Here is a 16732-nt window from a genome sequence, read left to right as displayed (position 1 = left end):
TCCATACACGTATCACCCTCTTTGTGAAAAAGTTGCCCCTCAGGTCTCTTTTATATATTTCCCCTCTCACCCTAAACCTATGCCCTCTAGTTCTGGACTCCCCGACCCCAGGGAAAAGACTTTGACTATTTATCCTATCAATGCCCCTCTTGATTTTATAAACTTCTATAAGGTCACCCCTCAGCCTTCGATGCTCCAGGGAAAACAGCCCTAGTCCTTTCAACCTCTCCCTACAACTCAAATCTCCAACCCTGGTAACATCCTTATAAATATTTTTGAACCCTTTCAAGTTTCCCAACATCTTTCTGATAGAAAGGAGTAGTCAAATCTATTCCTATATTTTATTTGAAGAAGTTTTATGATGTTTGGAAATAAGAAGGCAGGCTAATTTCCACATTTATATCACAATTAATGTACATATATATTATTGAAATAGTAATGATGCATATTAGAGAATTTTACTTCAAATGTTTATCATTTGTATTCATGAAGCCATTGCAAGCTTGGTTGCTGGTTATATCTCAATATTATACCAAACTGGGTAACATTGCACATAGCTCTATAAACACAAGAAGCTGGACCAAGTAGAAGTTGGGTGACAATTTCCACTGAATTGGAAGCAAAATTTGTTTGAATTTTGTAATTAAAAAATGCAGAACCAGTTGTGCAAACGATACAGACAGATTCTTGAAAGGATTTTCGTGTGGTGCTCCTTCACGCTTAACACTGTTTTTCTTTATGTAAACCGATTCTGATCTTCATTATTTTAACAGGGTTCTCATTTACAGATGCCTTTGAGGTATGTTTGGTGTAATACGTTGTCTTCCTAAATTAACGCGACTAAACATACATTTAAGATACAGGACCATTTGAAACCTCAGTGTTCTGCTTTATACAGGGGAGCACCTGTTTAACAGACAGCCTAGGCCACAGTCATGGAACTCCTAAAGGATGGCTGCTGGCTTCCTGTGGCAGAAGTAGACCTTTTCCCCACCTTTCTGCTTTAACCATTTTGTTTCCAAATTCTTCAATTTATAAATCTGTGTCATTAGGGCTTCGGTTTTTGTTTATGAGCAATTATTGCATCTTTCATCCTTAAGTTGGCTCATTCTATTTTCAATAACATTTTTGCATGACAATGTGTTTTTGTGCTGGGCAGTGCTTACTCTTTCTCTTTCAGCTCGCATATTAAAGAATAGTAGAGCATTGTAGTGCACAGTGTGAGGAGTGATAAATGGAGCCACCTTTTACGTTGAGGTATGTAAATAACTGAATTTGGATCTAACTTCTCATCTATTGCCTGCTGTTATTAGGGCTTCAAAGGACAACAAGAATGGAGAGAAGCTGGAGTTGACAATTTCAAACGTAAATGCAGATGTTCTGGAAATGTTGCTGGAGTTTGTTTATACTGGCTCGCTCATCATTAATTCTGGAAATGCAAAAACACTCCTGGAAGCTGCCAGTAAATTCCAGTTCCGAACTTTCTGCAAAGTTTGTGTTTCGTTTTTAGGTGAGTAAATTTAGGTGAGCATACATACACACATAAATAACTGCATGCAGTAATAATTCATGTTAGTGCAATGCAGAAAATGTTAACGTGGTTGCTGTGGCTCAACAAATTTGAGCAATGACTGAACCACACTGACCAAAAATGTTTTCATTTTCTGTCAGGTGTTTAAGTTAACTAATATATATTTGCCTCTGGTGGGGTCACTACACATATTACAAGCAAGGAAGGGGGTCTGATTGGCTCCGCTCTTTTTAAATCCTAATCAGTTGGTCACTTTTTTAAAAATATGTTTTAAGCACGCAGCTGTCATGCTTCAAATAAAATGTAGTCAATTAGGTCAAAATGAAGCCGCTAACACCAAAATGTTTGATTGGAAGAATGAGAAATTTCATTACCTACTGACAGAGGAAGAATAGTAAAACATGACATCAAACAGTTACACAAAAATGGATACTAACTTCATCATGAATTGGGTATCTAGTACAAACAGGAAAATAACAGCAGATATAATTTGGCATTCATAAAGTCATGGATGTTTACCCAATGTCTTGTTTCCTCAGTAACAGTATAATTTATAGAATCCCAAAGTTTTTGAAGAATAGTTGTTTTCCAAAACTTCTTTTTCATGTCTTTTGAGAAATGCTAAGGCATGAGAGAGACAGAGAGAGACAGAGAGAGAGAGCACTTCTTCCAAGCTCTGTTATGACTTTCATTTATTCCCTCCCTCTTCTCTGACAAACAAGCTCCTGAAATATGGTTAGTTTGTTTTCCCTTTTGCTAGTCTTTCCAAGCTGAGGACTCCGCAGGCAACATTTCAACTCCCAGTATTTGAACTTATCATGCAAGTGTGAATTAAAGAGATGCAGACTTCTTGACAAAGACTTTGTTGTCCAAGTTCACTCCGGCTGGATGAAATGGAAATTTCAGTGCTGCCATACTGATTCCCTGGACATGCCATAGTCTGTGGTGATGTGACCAGAGCAGCCAATTTTCATCATTATTTGTTCTAATTTTGAAAACCCTTTCAGTCTGTTGAAAGTCTCAGGCACTGAAATTAGATAATTGAAGTTGAAAATCACAAGCCCGTGTCCATCATTAAGGTAACACATAGCGTATTGATTTTGTGATGCTTCTATCAAGCTTGTTCCAATATTCAGGTAGATTATAACTGCTTTGTATCTGGAATCTACCCACTTATCTTTATTCTGTAATTCCTCACATCCATGCCCAAGAAGAATCTATCATTGGGAATTTGGAAATTTCAATTGTTTGAGCTTCAATCCTTTAGTTTTTGGTGAGGATAATTTTCCAGTTTCCAAGTGCTATAATGAGCCTCTGCCCAGGGGGCAGGAATATTACTCTAGGTTCCTATTTGCTGAAAGTACATGTTGTGCATATCAGGCAAACAGAATCCTCCACTTGCACATTATGTCTCCAGTATTTAAATATTTGCTGAAACCATTGAAGGTTATTCCATGAGGAATGGTCAGTTGGGAGAAATACTTAGGAGTTCCCCCAAAGTGAGGTGCCAAAATCTTCAAGAAGGCTCCATCTTTACCTCACATCTCATCCTCTTAGACCCAACCAGCTCACCTTCAGCACATATACCAACCTTTTCCTAGCTACTAGGTGTTCAGGAGAAGGGTCAATGGATCCAAAACATTAATTCTGCTTTCTTTTCACAAAATGCTGCCTGACCTGCTGCATTCTAACAGCAATTTCTCTTTGTTTCTGATTTCCAGCATTTGCAGCCCTTTGGGTTTTTTTTTGTTTCCAGGGATGAATAGTTCAGGCAGAGCCCCAGTTAGGTATTAGTGAGCAGCATATTAGTGAGAAACTGATGCTTAATAAACCTGTCATTGACACCTTCCATCACTTTAGTTGAAATTTGGTAGTAATTGAGCTAATTGAATTTTTCCACTGAGGTAGTTGTACTGCAACAACATGGCTGGAAGTATAGCTAATTGTAGAGCACACGTTTTCAGCATTATATATTTTCAGTGTTACAGCTGGGATGCTGCCAGGGCGATACTCACTGCATTCCACCATTTCTTGACATCATTAAGTTGGCTAAAGATTGCCATCAGTGATGTTGGGGGTATCAAGGAAGCTGAAATGGGTCAGCCAGCCTGCTATTCTGTTTGAAGGTGACAGAGGTTAATTCATCACCTCCATTCGCAACTGGATGTTGCAGGGCTGCAGAGTTTGACCGAATCCATTGGTTCTAGAATTGTTTAATTTAGTATAATCCCTACAGTGTGGAAGCTGGCCACGAGGCCCATCGAGTCCATACTGACCCTCCGAAGATCATCCCACCCAGACACATATCCCTATCCTATTCCTATTTTCCTGCATTTCCCATAGCTAATCCATCTAACCTGCACATCCCTGAATACTATGGGGCAATTTAGCGTGGCCAATCCACCTAACCTTCACATCTTTGGACTGATGGAGGAAACTGAAGCACCTGGGGGAAACCCACACAGACATAGGAAGAAGGTGCAAACTCTGCACAGACAGTTGCCCGAGAGTTTGATTTGTAGAAATCGGCTTAAAATGTTTTTGTAATTCTAGCCCTATGTTGTAGCTTAACCAGGTTTGCACTTCATTTTTAGATTTGCTTGGTTCTATTTCTGACACGAGATCTTCATGTCTTTGGGCTCTTTGCTGTCTGTCTTGCATTGCTCATTTAAATAATGACTTCTATTCCAGTTATTTCTCAAGATTAACTATAGTTGTTCCAAAAGTTTGCAGAAAGCAAGCATTGAACCTAAATATGATTGATAAAGTATGTAACTGGTGCTGAGACACAGAGTAAACTGTTCCTGCTTATGATACTTTCGTTAATATAAAACAATAAGCAAGACTTGAGCTAACTTTGGAGACTCCACCTATTAAAAAGTCATGTCTTGCTGAGCATATCTGATGCAACAGCTTTTCTGAAACAGTGGGGTTGACTCTGATCTTGTCCGCATCAGCTGCACGTCAACTGCAGTAATATTCTAATAGCCTGTCTTCGGCTGAAAATGTTATTTTCTCTACAAAGCAGCTGCACTGACTACTACAATGGATTTTGCCATTATGTTTCAAATAGTATTCCCACATAATGAGCTGCATTACTGTTATTTTTTTAAAATGGAGATGATCTAATCCTTTATCACTACCCAGTGCATGCTTATTAACATTGAGGAATAGTTAGCAAAGTGCAATTAATTTCCTATAAAATTGATGTCTAACGATTGATTCACCCTTATTAACAACTTGATTGAGTTGTTACATTAGTTTTCAGCTGTGTAATTGAGATTTGCTTCTGTTTCAAACAAAATGAATTCATATTTTTAAATCTTTACAAGTTATAAGTTGCTACTATTAATTTATAAATAGTGACATGAAAATTCCATGAGGAACCCAGTGTTCTACCATAGCTGCAGGGGAATTGAGAATTTAACATCCAGTTTAAGGATATCTTAATGATCCACATTAAATTGTCACAAAGGGCCACAACCCCAAACTGTCAATCAAGAGCTACTCTTGAGACCACACAAAATACAGCACAAATTAAGTAATTATGTTACCTGAGAGATAGCCCTTTGATTTCAAGCGTTTTCAGCTGGATAGATTATTGAGCAAAAGCCTGCATTTCCCCACAGGAAGAGAAAAGCAACAAATTCATAACAGAATGAAAAAGTCCATCGAAAGCTTAGTTTGCGCGAGTCCTTTCGATTGACCTGTACATGTTCAGATAGCCGTATGCCCCAATAACATTATTACAATATACTGCGGATGTTCCAAAGCTGAGGGATGCTGAAAATCCTCAGCAGGTTCTGGCAGCATCTGTGGGGTGAGAAAGAGTTAACTTTCATGTCAGCAGCTTTTTGTTTGAAAAGGTTTGGAAGAAAGGCCAGCAATCTGTAATATCAACATCATTTTCCCCTCCCAGCTACCTGAACTGCAAAGCAATTCCAGTATTTTTAAATTTTTTTTTGTAATAATATTTGCCTCCTTTCACTCAGCAGTGGGACAGTGAGGGAAGCGTAAGTCACTTTTGGCAGTATTCCTTTATCTGAGTAAACTATATGAGAAGGGTCATTGATACTTCAGGCAGCAGTAAGACTACAGGGGAGATGTGTAAATATTAACCCACAGGCTAGGAAACATGTGTTATTGATATGTGTAAAACCGGATTTATTGTTTTCAGCTGGAAAAGCATTGCTCCTAAATATGTAATTTCAGAGTTGAATCCCATCTATTATATTACAGATTATAATCATTCAGCTTTGAGAGCGATGGCATGTGAGATAAAATTGGTAATACGTAATAATTAATCACAATAAAATGCAGGACTGACTGGAGTTATGGTTTACTAATAATATTCAATCACTTCCATATAACTTGAAATTGTAGTGAACACTGATAGCAATGTACAGGTGCAACAGTGTGCAATGCAACAAGAGCCAATGTCACCAGATTGCACATTTCTGCAGAAAGAGTTCAGCTTCAAAGAAAAGGACCTTCTATTTTCCTTCATATAATGAGATTCCAAAACAAAATCCATACAAAACTTTGGCGTTTGTTCTTGTAGATAATTACTCCATTAACAGTAACGAGAACTTTATTCAGAAAGTATTTCTCATCAGCCACAGAAAGCAGCGTATCACTAAAGGTATACACACTGCCCTTATCATAATCTGATAAGCAGGAACTGGCAATGTATGTTTTATGGTACATGTATGCAGTATAGAGAATTCCTCAATCTGGAAGGTTTATAAGCCTTAGAACAGAAAGCTTTATGATTACTGTGAATAAAATGTTTAATATGTGATGTGTAAGGCAAGGAAAGAAACCTTTTACAGCTGCTTCTAACACCCTTTCACGTGTGTTTTATTTTTTCTTTCAGAGAAACAGCTAACAGCCAACAACTGCTTAGGAATACTAGCCATGGCAGAAGCTATGCAGTGTAATGAATTACACAACATGGCAAAAGCCTACGCACTGCAAAACTTTCCAGAGGTAACAACCCAAGACGAAGTTCTGAACGTTTCAAAGGACGATCTCATTGCATTTCTCTCCAATGATAACTTGAACACAAAGGCTGAAGAACTTGTTTATGAGGCTGTAATTAAATGGATTAAGAAGGATCCAATAAACAGGACACAGGTATGTCTCTTGAATTAGAAAGTTGAATCAGAACCACAGGCAGTATTGCCCAACACAGAGAGAGCTGTTTCAGGAGAAGCAGACCCTGAGGTCATGAGAATCCACTCCAAGGGGTTTGTCATGTCATTGGCATAGCTTCCTTCCCTCAGCCAGCCTAAATTTTAATTTTTGTTTACCTCTACACAGGTGTCTCCACACATTGATTGCTGCTGAGTTCAAATTTTTTTTAATTCATTCATGAGATGTGGGCATCACTGGCTAGGCCAGCATTTATTGCACATCCCTTATTGCCCAGAGGGTAGTTAAAAGTCAACCACATTGCTGTGGGTCTGGAGACACATGTAGGCCAGACCAGGTGAGGATGGCAGTTTCCTTCCCTAATTGGACATTAGTGAACAAATAGGTTTTTCTGACAATCAACTCATGGTTATCAATTCCAGATATTTATTGAGTTCAAATTCCACCTTCTGTCATGGAGAGATTCGAACGCATGTCCCCAGAACATTATCTGGGTCTCTGAATTAACAGTTCAGCGATAATAACACTCAGCCATTGCCTCCCTTTACAACCACATGGTTGGCTCCTGATTTCACAGGACCAATCTGCCATGCTTAGTTGGATAGTGGTCTCGTAGTTGACCAAGTTTAAGATCCTACAGTTGGCAAGTTTGGACTCAAAACCCATATTTCATCCCAATATCAGAGTTGCAAAGCTCATGATAACATCCAGACCAGCTTTTGAATTTAGTTTAACTTATTGTCAAGTGTACCGAGACACAGTGGAATGGATCTTTGAGAATGCTGGTAGCCTTTCCTTGACAGCTGGCCTGTCCTCTGAGTAGATGAAGTTTTATGTTGATTTGGAACTTGGCTTGCGATTAAAAATCTCAGTCAAATTACCCCGGAAAAGCAAAAAAAAAGTCTCACACTGCTTAAGTCTTAATGACAATTAATCCCTCATATTGGAAATCTCCGAATACATTGGTTCTCTGCCATTTTTATTACTTTTTGTCCTTCCTATATTAGCATGCCATAAATTGTGCATCAGTTGTTGATGTTGATTTATTTATTGTCACATGTATCTTGTTATAAAATGCAGTGAAAAATGTTGTATAGAGACACACAGCAGGAAACAGATCCTTTGGTCCAACCAGTCCATGCCGAACAAAATCCCAAACTAAACTAGTTCCACCTGTCTGCACTTGTCCCATATCCCTCCAAACCTTTCCTATTCATGCATCCATTCAAATATCTTTTAAACATTGTAATTGTACCCCCATCCATCATACCTCAGGGAGTTCATTCGACACACGAATCATCCTCAGCGTAAAAATTTGCCCCCCATGTATTTTTTAAATCTCTCTCCTCTCACCTTAAAAACATGCCCCCTACTCTTGAAATCCCCCATCCTCAGAAAAAGACAACTACCATTAACCCAATCTATACCCCTCATGAGGACACCACTCGCTGATGAAATCTTGAAACACAGAAAAATAAAACAAAACATAGAATATAAAGAGAGAAAAATGAAGAGCTAATGAAAGTGTCCAACCTTACAGTCTTCCTTATTATGTGTTCCATCATGGGTCATGGACCTGGTGACCAGGCACGAGTCCCCTTGCCCACACTGCCAATGCTGGAATGAAAGTCATCATCATTCAGTGCCATCTGGCACTCACCAATGTAACCGCCATTTGATTACACATTTGATTACAAAACCGTAATACAAAAAAACATTATCTTCAATTATGCATCAGAGACAGAATTTTACAGCCCTCGCTGATTGGTTACCAGGCAGGAGGGACTTTTCAAATTACCAAGGTCCTTCACACGCCAGTGCTTTTACAGGGGTGGTGTGAACTTAATGCAAAGAAATTGGGGTATACAAGTAAGCGTCTTCCTTCAATGGTTTTGTCGGGACATGCCTGGAATACTGTGTGCAGTTCTGGTCTCCAAATTTGAGGAATGATATAGCAGCATTGGGAGCAGAACAATGACTCCCAATAGACTGGCAGCATATGGGTTGTCCTCTGATAGGTTGAGTACATTGGGCTTTTTTCTCTTGAGTTTCCAAAATGCGAGGTGATGATCTCAGTGAAACATGAGATTCTGAAACAACTTGACAGGATCAAGTTTGAGAAGCCATTTCCCCTGGCTAAAGAAATTAAAATACTGGGCACTGTCGCAGGTTAGGGAATTGATCATTTAGTGACAGTGATAAGGAGAATTTCCATCACTCAAGGGATTCTAAATCTTTGGAATTCTATACCCCAGATGGTTGTGCATGCTTTATCAGCGAATATATTTCAGTTTGAGAGAAATACATTTTTAGTCCCCTGCAGACAGAAAGTGGACAGAAACTTTATTGTGATGAATTGGAGTTCATCAGAATTATATCTGAGACCCAATCTTCTTCAACTGCTTCAAAAATTACCTTCCCTTCATCATTTGTTCAGGAGTGGGAATGCTCACTCATAATTGTACAGTGTTGAGCAGCTTTCAGATCATAGAATCAGAGAACTGTACAGTACAGAAGGAGGACATTTGACCCATCTTATCTGTACTGACTCCTAAAAGAACTACCTACGAATCCCAGTATCTGCTCAGATACTGACACATTCCATATCCACAGACCCAGACCATACCTAGACTTAAACTGATAACTTTCAGTTGACATAAGTGCTAGGCACCGACTATCTTCAAGTAACGAGACACTAACTGCCTCGCCATGATATTCATCAGCATTACCATTGCTGAAGAACATACTACCAGCATCCTGGAGAGTTTCTGTTGGTCAGATCCTTAGTTGGATTAATAATAAGAATACTGTAGCAACAAGAGGCTTAGGGTTCGGTGGCAAGTCAGGAGTGTGATGAAATGCTCTCCACTTGTTTGGATACTGCAGCTCCAACAACACTCAGAAAGCTAAAACCATTCAGAAGAACCCAGCCCTATCAATCAGTACCTCATCCACTACCTTAAACGTTCAATCCCTTCACCAGTAGCAGCAATGTGTACCATCTAGAGGAGCAAGAATAACACATACCGCTCACCATCCTAACATGGAATTCTGTCATTGTTCCTTCACCATTGCTGGGTTGAATTCCTAGAACTTCCTTCTGAACAGCACTGTGCATCTACCTACAACAGGTGGACTGTTTCATTTTAAGAAAGAGTCTTGTTTGTTCATGATATTAATATCATTAGTATTGAAAATGCTATATTTTTGCAGATTTTTCCTGTTTGAGTATGAAGTACCATTTTATTGATCCACGCAATGAGTTAGAAAGTGTTCATTAAAAATTCATCACATGGGTTAAATTATACATATAAAATGCTCTTCACAACTTCACAATTGACATTCATTGTACATAGTTACTCATTTTAAACTTGGATACCATTATTAAAATGGATATGGCCTCATAGCTGTCAATAAACCTGAAGATCTGTTTATTTTGTCAGTCTGTGGTGTATTTACCTCCAGATGGCAATCTAATAGGGTTTTCCACATTGAGAGTATTCAGCCTTTAATTTGAAGCTTGTAGTGTGCCAATCAATCACATGATAAATTTTTTTACTCTGACAACAGATTTTGTTTCAAGTAACATGTATTTGGAAAGGCAAGGACTGATTCGGGATAGTCAACATGGCTTTATGCGTGGGGAATCATGTCTCAGAAACTTGATTGAGTTTTTTGAAGAAGTAGCAAGGAAGATTAATGAGGGCAGAGGAGTAAATGTGATCTATATGGACTTCAGTAAGGCGTTTGACAAGGTTCCCCATGGGAGACTGATTAGCAAGGTTAGATCTCATGGAATATAGGGAGAACTAGCCATTTGGATACAAAGCTGGCTCAAAGGTAGAAGACAGAGGGTGGTGGTGGAGGGTTGTTTTTCAGACTGGAGGCCTGTGACCAGGGAGTGCCACAAGGATTGGTGCTAGGCCCTCTACTTTTTCTCATTTACATAAATGATTTGGATGAGAGCATAAGAGGTACAGTTACTAAGTTTGCAGATGACACCAAAATTGGAGGTGTAGTGGACAGCGAAGAGGGTTACCTCAGATTACAACAAGATCTTGACCAGGTGGGCCAATGGGCTGAGAAGTGGCAGATGGAGTTTAATTCAGATAAATACGAGGTATGCATTTTGGGAAAACAAATCTTCGCAGGACTTATACACTTAATGGTAAGGTCCTAGGGAGTGTTGCTGACCAAAGAGACCTTGAAGTGCAGTTCATAGCTCCTTGAAAGTGGAGTCGCAGGTAGATAGGATAGTGAAGAAGGCGTTTGGTATGCTTTCCTTTATTGGTCAGAGTTTTGAGTACAGGAGTTGGGAGGTCATGTTGCTGTTGTACAGGACATTGGTTAGGCCACTTTTGGAATATTGCGTGCAATTCTGGTCTCCTTCCTATCGGAAAGTTGTTGTGAAACTTGAAAGAATTCAGAAAAGATTTACAAGGATGTTGCCAGGGTTGGAGGATCTGAGCTACAGGGAGAGGCTGAACAGGCTGGGGCTGTTTTCCCTGGACCATCGGGGGCTGAGGGGTGACCTTATAGAGGTTTACAAAATTATAAGGGCGTTGGATAGGATAAATAGGCAAAGTCTTTTCCCTGGGGTTGGGGAGTCCAGAACTAGAGGGCATAGGTTTAGGGTGAGAGGGGAAATATATAAAAGAGACCTGAGGGGCAACTTTTTCACAAAGAGGGTGGTACGTGTATGGAATGAGCTGCCAGAGGATATGGTGGAGGCTGGTACAATTGCAACATTTAAGAGGCATTTGGATAGGTATATGAATAGGAAGGGTTTGGAGGGATATGGGCTGGGTGCTGGCAGGTGGGACTAGATTGGGTTGGGATATCTGGTCGGCATGGATGGGTTGGACCGAAGGGTCTGTTTCCATGCTGTACATCTCTATGACTCTATAACAAAGATGAACAGCAGGTATATTTTATTCTTCTAACAAAATTGACCTTTGCAAAGTTTCTTTCAATTATTATGATTTAACTTCTACAACAGTATACATTTCTCCCCAGTCACCACCAAAACCTAACTAATTTCCTCAGACCATAGAAATTGTTTGCTGTTCTTCCCCATTCCCTGTTTACAGTTTTCACTTACGGCAGGGAGCACTGCCTTCTCCACTCTACCTTCATCCTTCCCCTTCCCCTTTCCCTCCTTTTCCTTTTCCATTCCTTTTCCCTCTGCCTTCTGAAATAACTCCACAGAGGCCAGTATCCCATCACCAAGCCACCCTTTGGTTACAGAGTCCCTGACACTGATCCATCTCCCTCAGAGGCAGCTCTCAAAGTGAACAGAACCTCTGACACTTGGTCTTTTTTTATTTTAGTAACCAGTACAAATTGCTAATAATGTTACCAATGAACAGCAGTTTACAAGATGCAGCAACTTAGACTAGATTCCCTACAGTGTGGATAATCGGCCCTTCGGCCCAACTAATCCACACCGACCCTCTGAAGAGTAATCCACCCAGACCCATTCCCACTAACTAATGCGCCTAACTCTTTGGGCAATTTAGCATGACCAATGCACCTAACATGCACATCTTTGGAAAGTCACCCGAGGCTGGAATCGAACCCAGGTCCCTGGCACTGTGAGGCAGCAGTGCTAACCATTGAGCCACCGTGCCGCCCTACAGAAGAAAGAAGCAAGGGGGAAAGCCAAATCCCGAAACCCTACAGCACAACCAGTTCACAGGGAAAAGAGGACAAACCTCAAATCCTGGCATTCTTTTATTTTTCTCTCAGTAGTAACATACAGACTGTGGTCCAGCCAGCTCAGAGCCAGTCCCCTAAACTCCTGGTTATACTTTGTTTTTTCTTGGTTATATGTATTTTTCTGGTTATATTTTCTTCCTTACCCCACACTACTGCCTAACTGCAGTAGTTCCTATATTTTCCCCAGCAGCCATGTTGTGTGTGTGCAGGTGTGAGAACAGTGAAAGATGCAAGGTGTACAAATCTTTATTCAATTCCCACCACCAGGAAGAAAGAAAACACCCGAGTGGCCAGTGGCAAGCATTACCCTTCTCATCAAAGGGCAATGCTGTGTGATCAAACAGTGAAGGGGAGGGCAGGGACTAAATCAAAATAGAGTTGGAGGAGGAAATAATTCACTCCACTCCCTGCGGCGCCCACCTCTCCCTGGACAACTCCAGGGTGTTGGTGGACACCGCGTGCTCCTTCTCCAGAAGCACCCAGGCTCCACCATAACCACGGGAGAGGGGCAGGCAATTGGCCCTAACGACCCCCTCCACAGACCGCTGCCTGGACCTGTTTATGACCAGTTTGGCCAGGCCCAGGAGCAGATCCAGGAGGCAGATCTGACCTACCCTTCCCCCTCCAAACCGGGTACCCAAAGATCAGGAGCGTGGGACTGAAGTGCAACCAAAAACAGAGGAGAAGGTTTTTGAGAAATCAAAAAGGGAAGGCATTCCATTTTTAAAAATTTTATTAAACAATTCAGTTTACGAGAAAGTTAACATTAACAGCTGTATACAGAGAAACAGCAATTTTACAAGGGAGAGGAGCAGTAAAGCTAGGCCCCGAACCTTACCGTTCAGCCAGTTTTCAGGGAAGTGAGGACAAACCTCAAATCCCAGGTATTCCATTTTTTTCTTGATCTTTTTTTTCCCTGGTTATATATATTTTATTAAACAATTCACATTTTACAAAGCAATTGACATTTACAGCTGTATACAGAGAAACAGCAATTTTACAAGGGAGAGGAATGGCAAAGCCAAGCCCCAAACCCTAGGCATTCCATTGTTATTTTTTTTTCCCAAAGGCATTCCATTATTATCTGTCAGCCAGCGCTCCCTGTTTGGACCAGATTAACAGCCCCAATCAAGGAACTCATATATTCGACAAGGTCCACCTGGGTAACTTCATTACAATCACTAACCTTCCTTTTCCCTGACCCTTTCTTTTCCCTAATTTTCTGTTCCCCCCTCCTTTTCCATTTCCTTTTCTTCCTTCCTCTCTCTTATCTCCCCTCTTCTCACCTGCTCTCCATACCTGATACATTTCCCCTGTCCCTCTCCTCCTTCCTCCCCTCCACCTCACCCCTCTCTAGCCTCCTCTCCACCCTGCTGTTCACTCCATCTCGTACCCTTGTCTATATCATCTCCCCTCTGACATTCTCTTTCATCCTTCCTCTCCATCCCTCCCATCTGATGTTCTCTTTCATCCTTCCTCTCCATCCCTCCCATTCTGCCCCTCCCCTCCCATTCCTGCCTTCTCTTCACCCCCTCCTTCTCCTCTCCAACAACTTCTCACCTCTCCTTTGATCCATCTTCTCCTCACCTTCCTTTTATTCATATAAGTTTGGATTCATTGTACATTCCCATTCCCCTCACTTCACCTTCCCTTTCACTCTTCTACGTTTTGCCCTGATCTCACTGCTCTCCACTTCCCCTTTCCCAGCTCCTTTCACATCCTCAACCCCTTCTTGTTCTGTATTCTTTAAATCATTTGCACTTGACTCCAATTATTTTCTGCCTATTGACCCTGCTTGACCTGATTCACATTCAGCCTCCCATTTGGACTAGTCCAATTGCATTAAATTTTCTTATTTCTTATTTAACAACTGTTCATTTACCATGTTATTCCAAGTGTATACCAAATACACTTTCAATTATTTTGTAGGTTAATGTCTAATTGAATATTCAGCCATAATCAGAGCAAATGCAGTTTTATGTTACTTTTCAAAAGATACTTATTCATACGTGTGTAAGGATATGAAATGAAATATGTCCACACATAAGGCTTGCCTGAGAATCAAGCTGTTGAGTCAACAGTAATAAGTAACTTCGACAGTTATGGCACTATTCTATTTTCTTGTCAAATAAACTATTCTGTAATTGTGGAAGGGATATGAAAGAATGACATCATTGCACCAACACATTCAGTAGTTTCTTATGCAATCCTGATGAATGGAGTTCTACCCTGTCCATCTTGTGTAAACTCTGATTGATTTTTGTTTCTGATTAACATTCAAATACAGATGGTCTTTCATACATTGCCAGAAGTATTCTGCCCACTGAGGCTGACCTTTAATATCTAACTATTCCGGATTCAAGTCAATAACTGATTAACATTAGTGGGTGCCACAGAGGAATTTACAAGTAAACAGAGTGACGTGTTGTGATTTAAATTGTTTTCAAAGTGAAGATAAAGCTAAAGGAAATGACTTTTTAATGCCTTATTGGGTCAAAGAACTAAAGGTGCTCTAAAGGCCATTCAGCCCATACTAATTCCATACCCCATTTTCACTTCATAACGTTTTACCTTTCTCCCTTTAAAATACTTCGGATATTTCTGTTTTTAAAAAAAAATGTCACGTACTCTGCCTCAGCCCTCCACCATTGGCAAAGTGCTTCATGCTCCTGCAATAATCCGAGTGTTGAAGTGCATTTGACCTATCTTCGAAATTCATCTTAAAAGAAATCCGAAAGAACTGCAGGTGCTGTGGATCAGAAACAAAAACAGAAGTTGCTGGAAAAGCTCAGCAGGTCTGGCAGCACCTGTGAAGAGAAGTCAGAGTCAGTCGAACTGAGGAAGGGTCACCGCACCTGAAACGTCAACTTTGACCTGCTAAGCTTTTCGAAATTCATCTCTGTGTGTTATTGACCCTGCACCCTCCCCGTACCCCCTACCGCCCAAGACAAATGAAACATTAGAACTGCTCATAATTTATAAACCTGTGTTAAATCTTTTCTGAAATAGTCCTGATATCTCAAATCTCCCTTCTTAAAGTGTATCTGTGCTGCATGAGTAATGCAGGAAAACAAATCTAGAGTTGTACTCGAGATGGTGGTGAACTCCTTCAATGATTGCAGCCTTTGTTATGACACTCCGATGGTAGTGTCTGCTGAAGAATTAGGACCTGATTTTGTGCTGCTCTCCCCCTCTCTCCCATTGCAAAAGAGGGGGAGCACCATTTGAGACCTCCTGCTGCGTTCAGTCTGTATCAGTGGCGGTGGCAGTGCCAAGTGTCCAGGTTGAGTACCTGGCGAATATAAGTGCCTCCTCCTAGGCTCCCTGATTGACAGTTTTCAAAGACAGGACTTCCTCACCAAGAAGAGGTTGTGCCTCAAGCAAGCTAAAAGCTAAATAAATTGATATTAAATGGTGGTGGGATGAGCCAGCCTGAATGGGGGCTGGGTCATCCTTAGTCTTTATACTGTGAGGGAGGAAGGAACTCTGGCAAAAAGCCACGATCAATTAGATCCAGCTACCTGTCTCGACCTGCAACCCTTAGTACCCAGACCTAACCATCCACCAGTTTCAGTTTTGACATTTTCAATCAATCCTTCCTAATGTCGTTTTGGGGAAGAGAGCCTGGATTTCCGCTACCCTATGTGTGGAGAGTTGGTTCCTGATTACCGAATTGTCATTTTAAGGTTGCGCCATCTTGTCTTGGACTCCTCCAACAGAGAAGGTTGTTTCTCCCTATCATATTAAATCATTTAATCATATTAAATGCCTGAATAACATTATAACTTATTCTTCTATATATACTTCAATACAAGCCTAGACTGTGCAACAGTCCCTTATAATTTAACCCTTCTTATCCCGGTATGAGCCTGGTGAATCTGCACCAACTCCAATAGCAATGACAAATCTTTGACAATGTTTGAATGGGTGTATGTATCATCACTGTAGTTGAACAGGCAGGCCAGGAAATCTGCTGGCTTTGATATACATCAGCATTCTCCTTACCACTGTAGTTTTCCCAGTTTGAAATTACATTGAAAAATCTATATGTTAAATACTCTGCATTGACCTGCTGTCTTAATGTCCTTTGTGATTTGATTTATTATTGTCACATGTACCAAGATACAGTGAAAAGTATTGTTTTGCATGCTAAACAGACAAATCATACCTTAGGTAAGCAATAGAACAGAATGCAAAATATAGTGTTACAGCTACAGAAAAGGTGCAGAGGAACATCAGCTCTACTATATGAGAGGTGCATTCATAAATCTGATAACAGCGGGAAAGAGCTGTTCTTAATTCTGCTGATAGATGTTTTCAAATGTTTGT

The 16732-nt window shown here is 40.4% G+C and overlaps 1 protein-coding gene across 5 annotated transcripts in view; it reads left to right on the top strand.

Annotated features, from left to right (window-relative positions):
- LOC140466698 (kelch-like protein 29) overlaps positions 1-16732 on the top strand; it is a 388797-nt gene that overhangs the window by 293471 nt on the left and 78594 nt on the right. For all 5 annotated transcript variants that reach the window (XR_011955268.1, XM_072562189.1, XM_072562205.1 and 2 more), the window contains 2 exons: positions 1314-1510; positions 6408-6667. Coding sequence is in view for 4 of the 5 variants with exons in the window: in XM_072562189.1 (XP_072418290.1) it covers positions 1314-1510; positions 6408-6667 (457 nt within the window). In the remaining variant the exon portion in view is untranslated. The remainder of the gene's footprint in view (positions 1-1313; positions 1511-6407; positions 6668-16732) is intronic.

This window comes from Chiloscyllium punctatum, chromosome 3 (assembly GCF_047496795.1).
Source record: "Chiloscyllium punctatum isolate Juve2018m chromosome 3, sChiPun1.3, whole genome shotgun sequence".
In the NCBI taxonomy this organism is placed as follows: domain Eukaryota; kingdom Metazoa; phylum Chordata; class Chondrichthyes; order Orectolobiformes; family Hemiscylliidae; genus Chiloscyllium; species Chiloscyllium punctatum.
The sequence above is the reverse complement of the archived record's forward strand: the minus strand, read 5'-3'. Positions and strand labels throughout refer to the sequence as shown.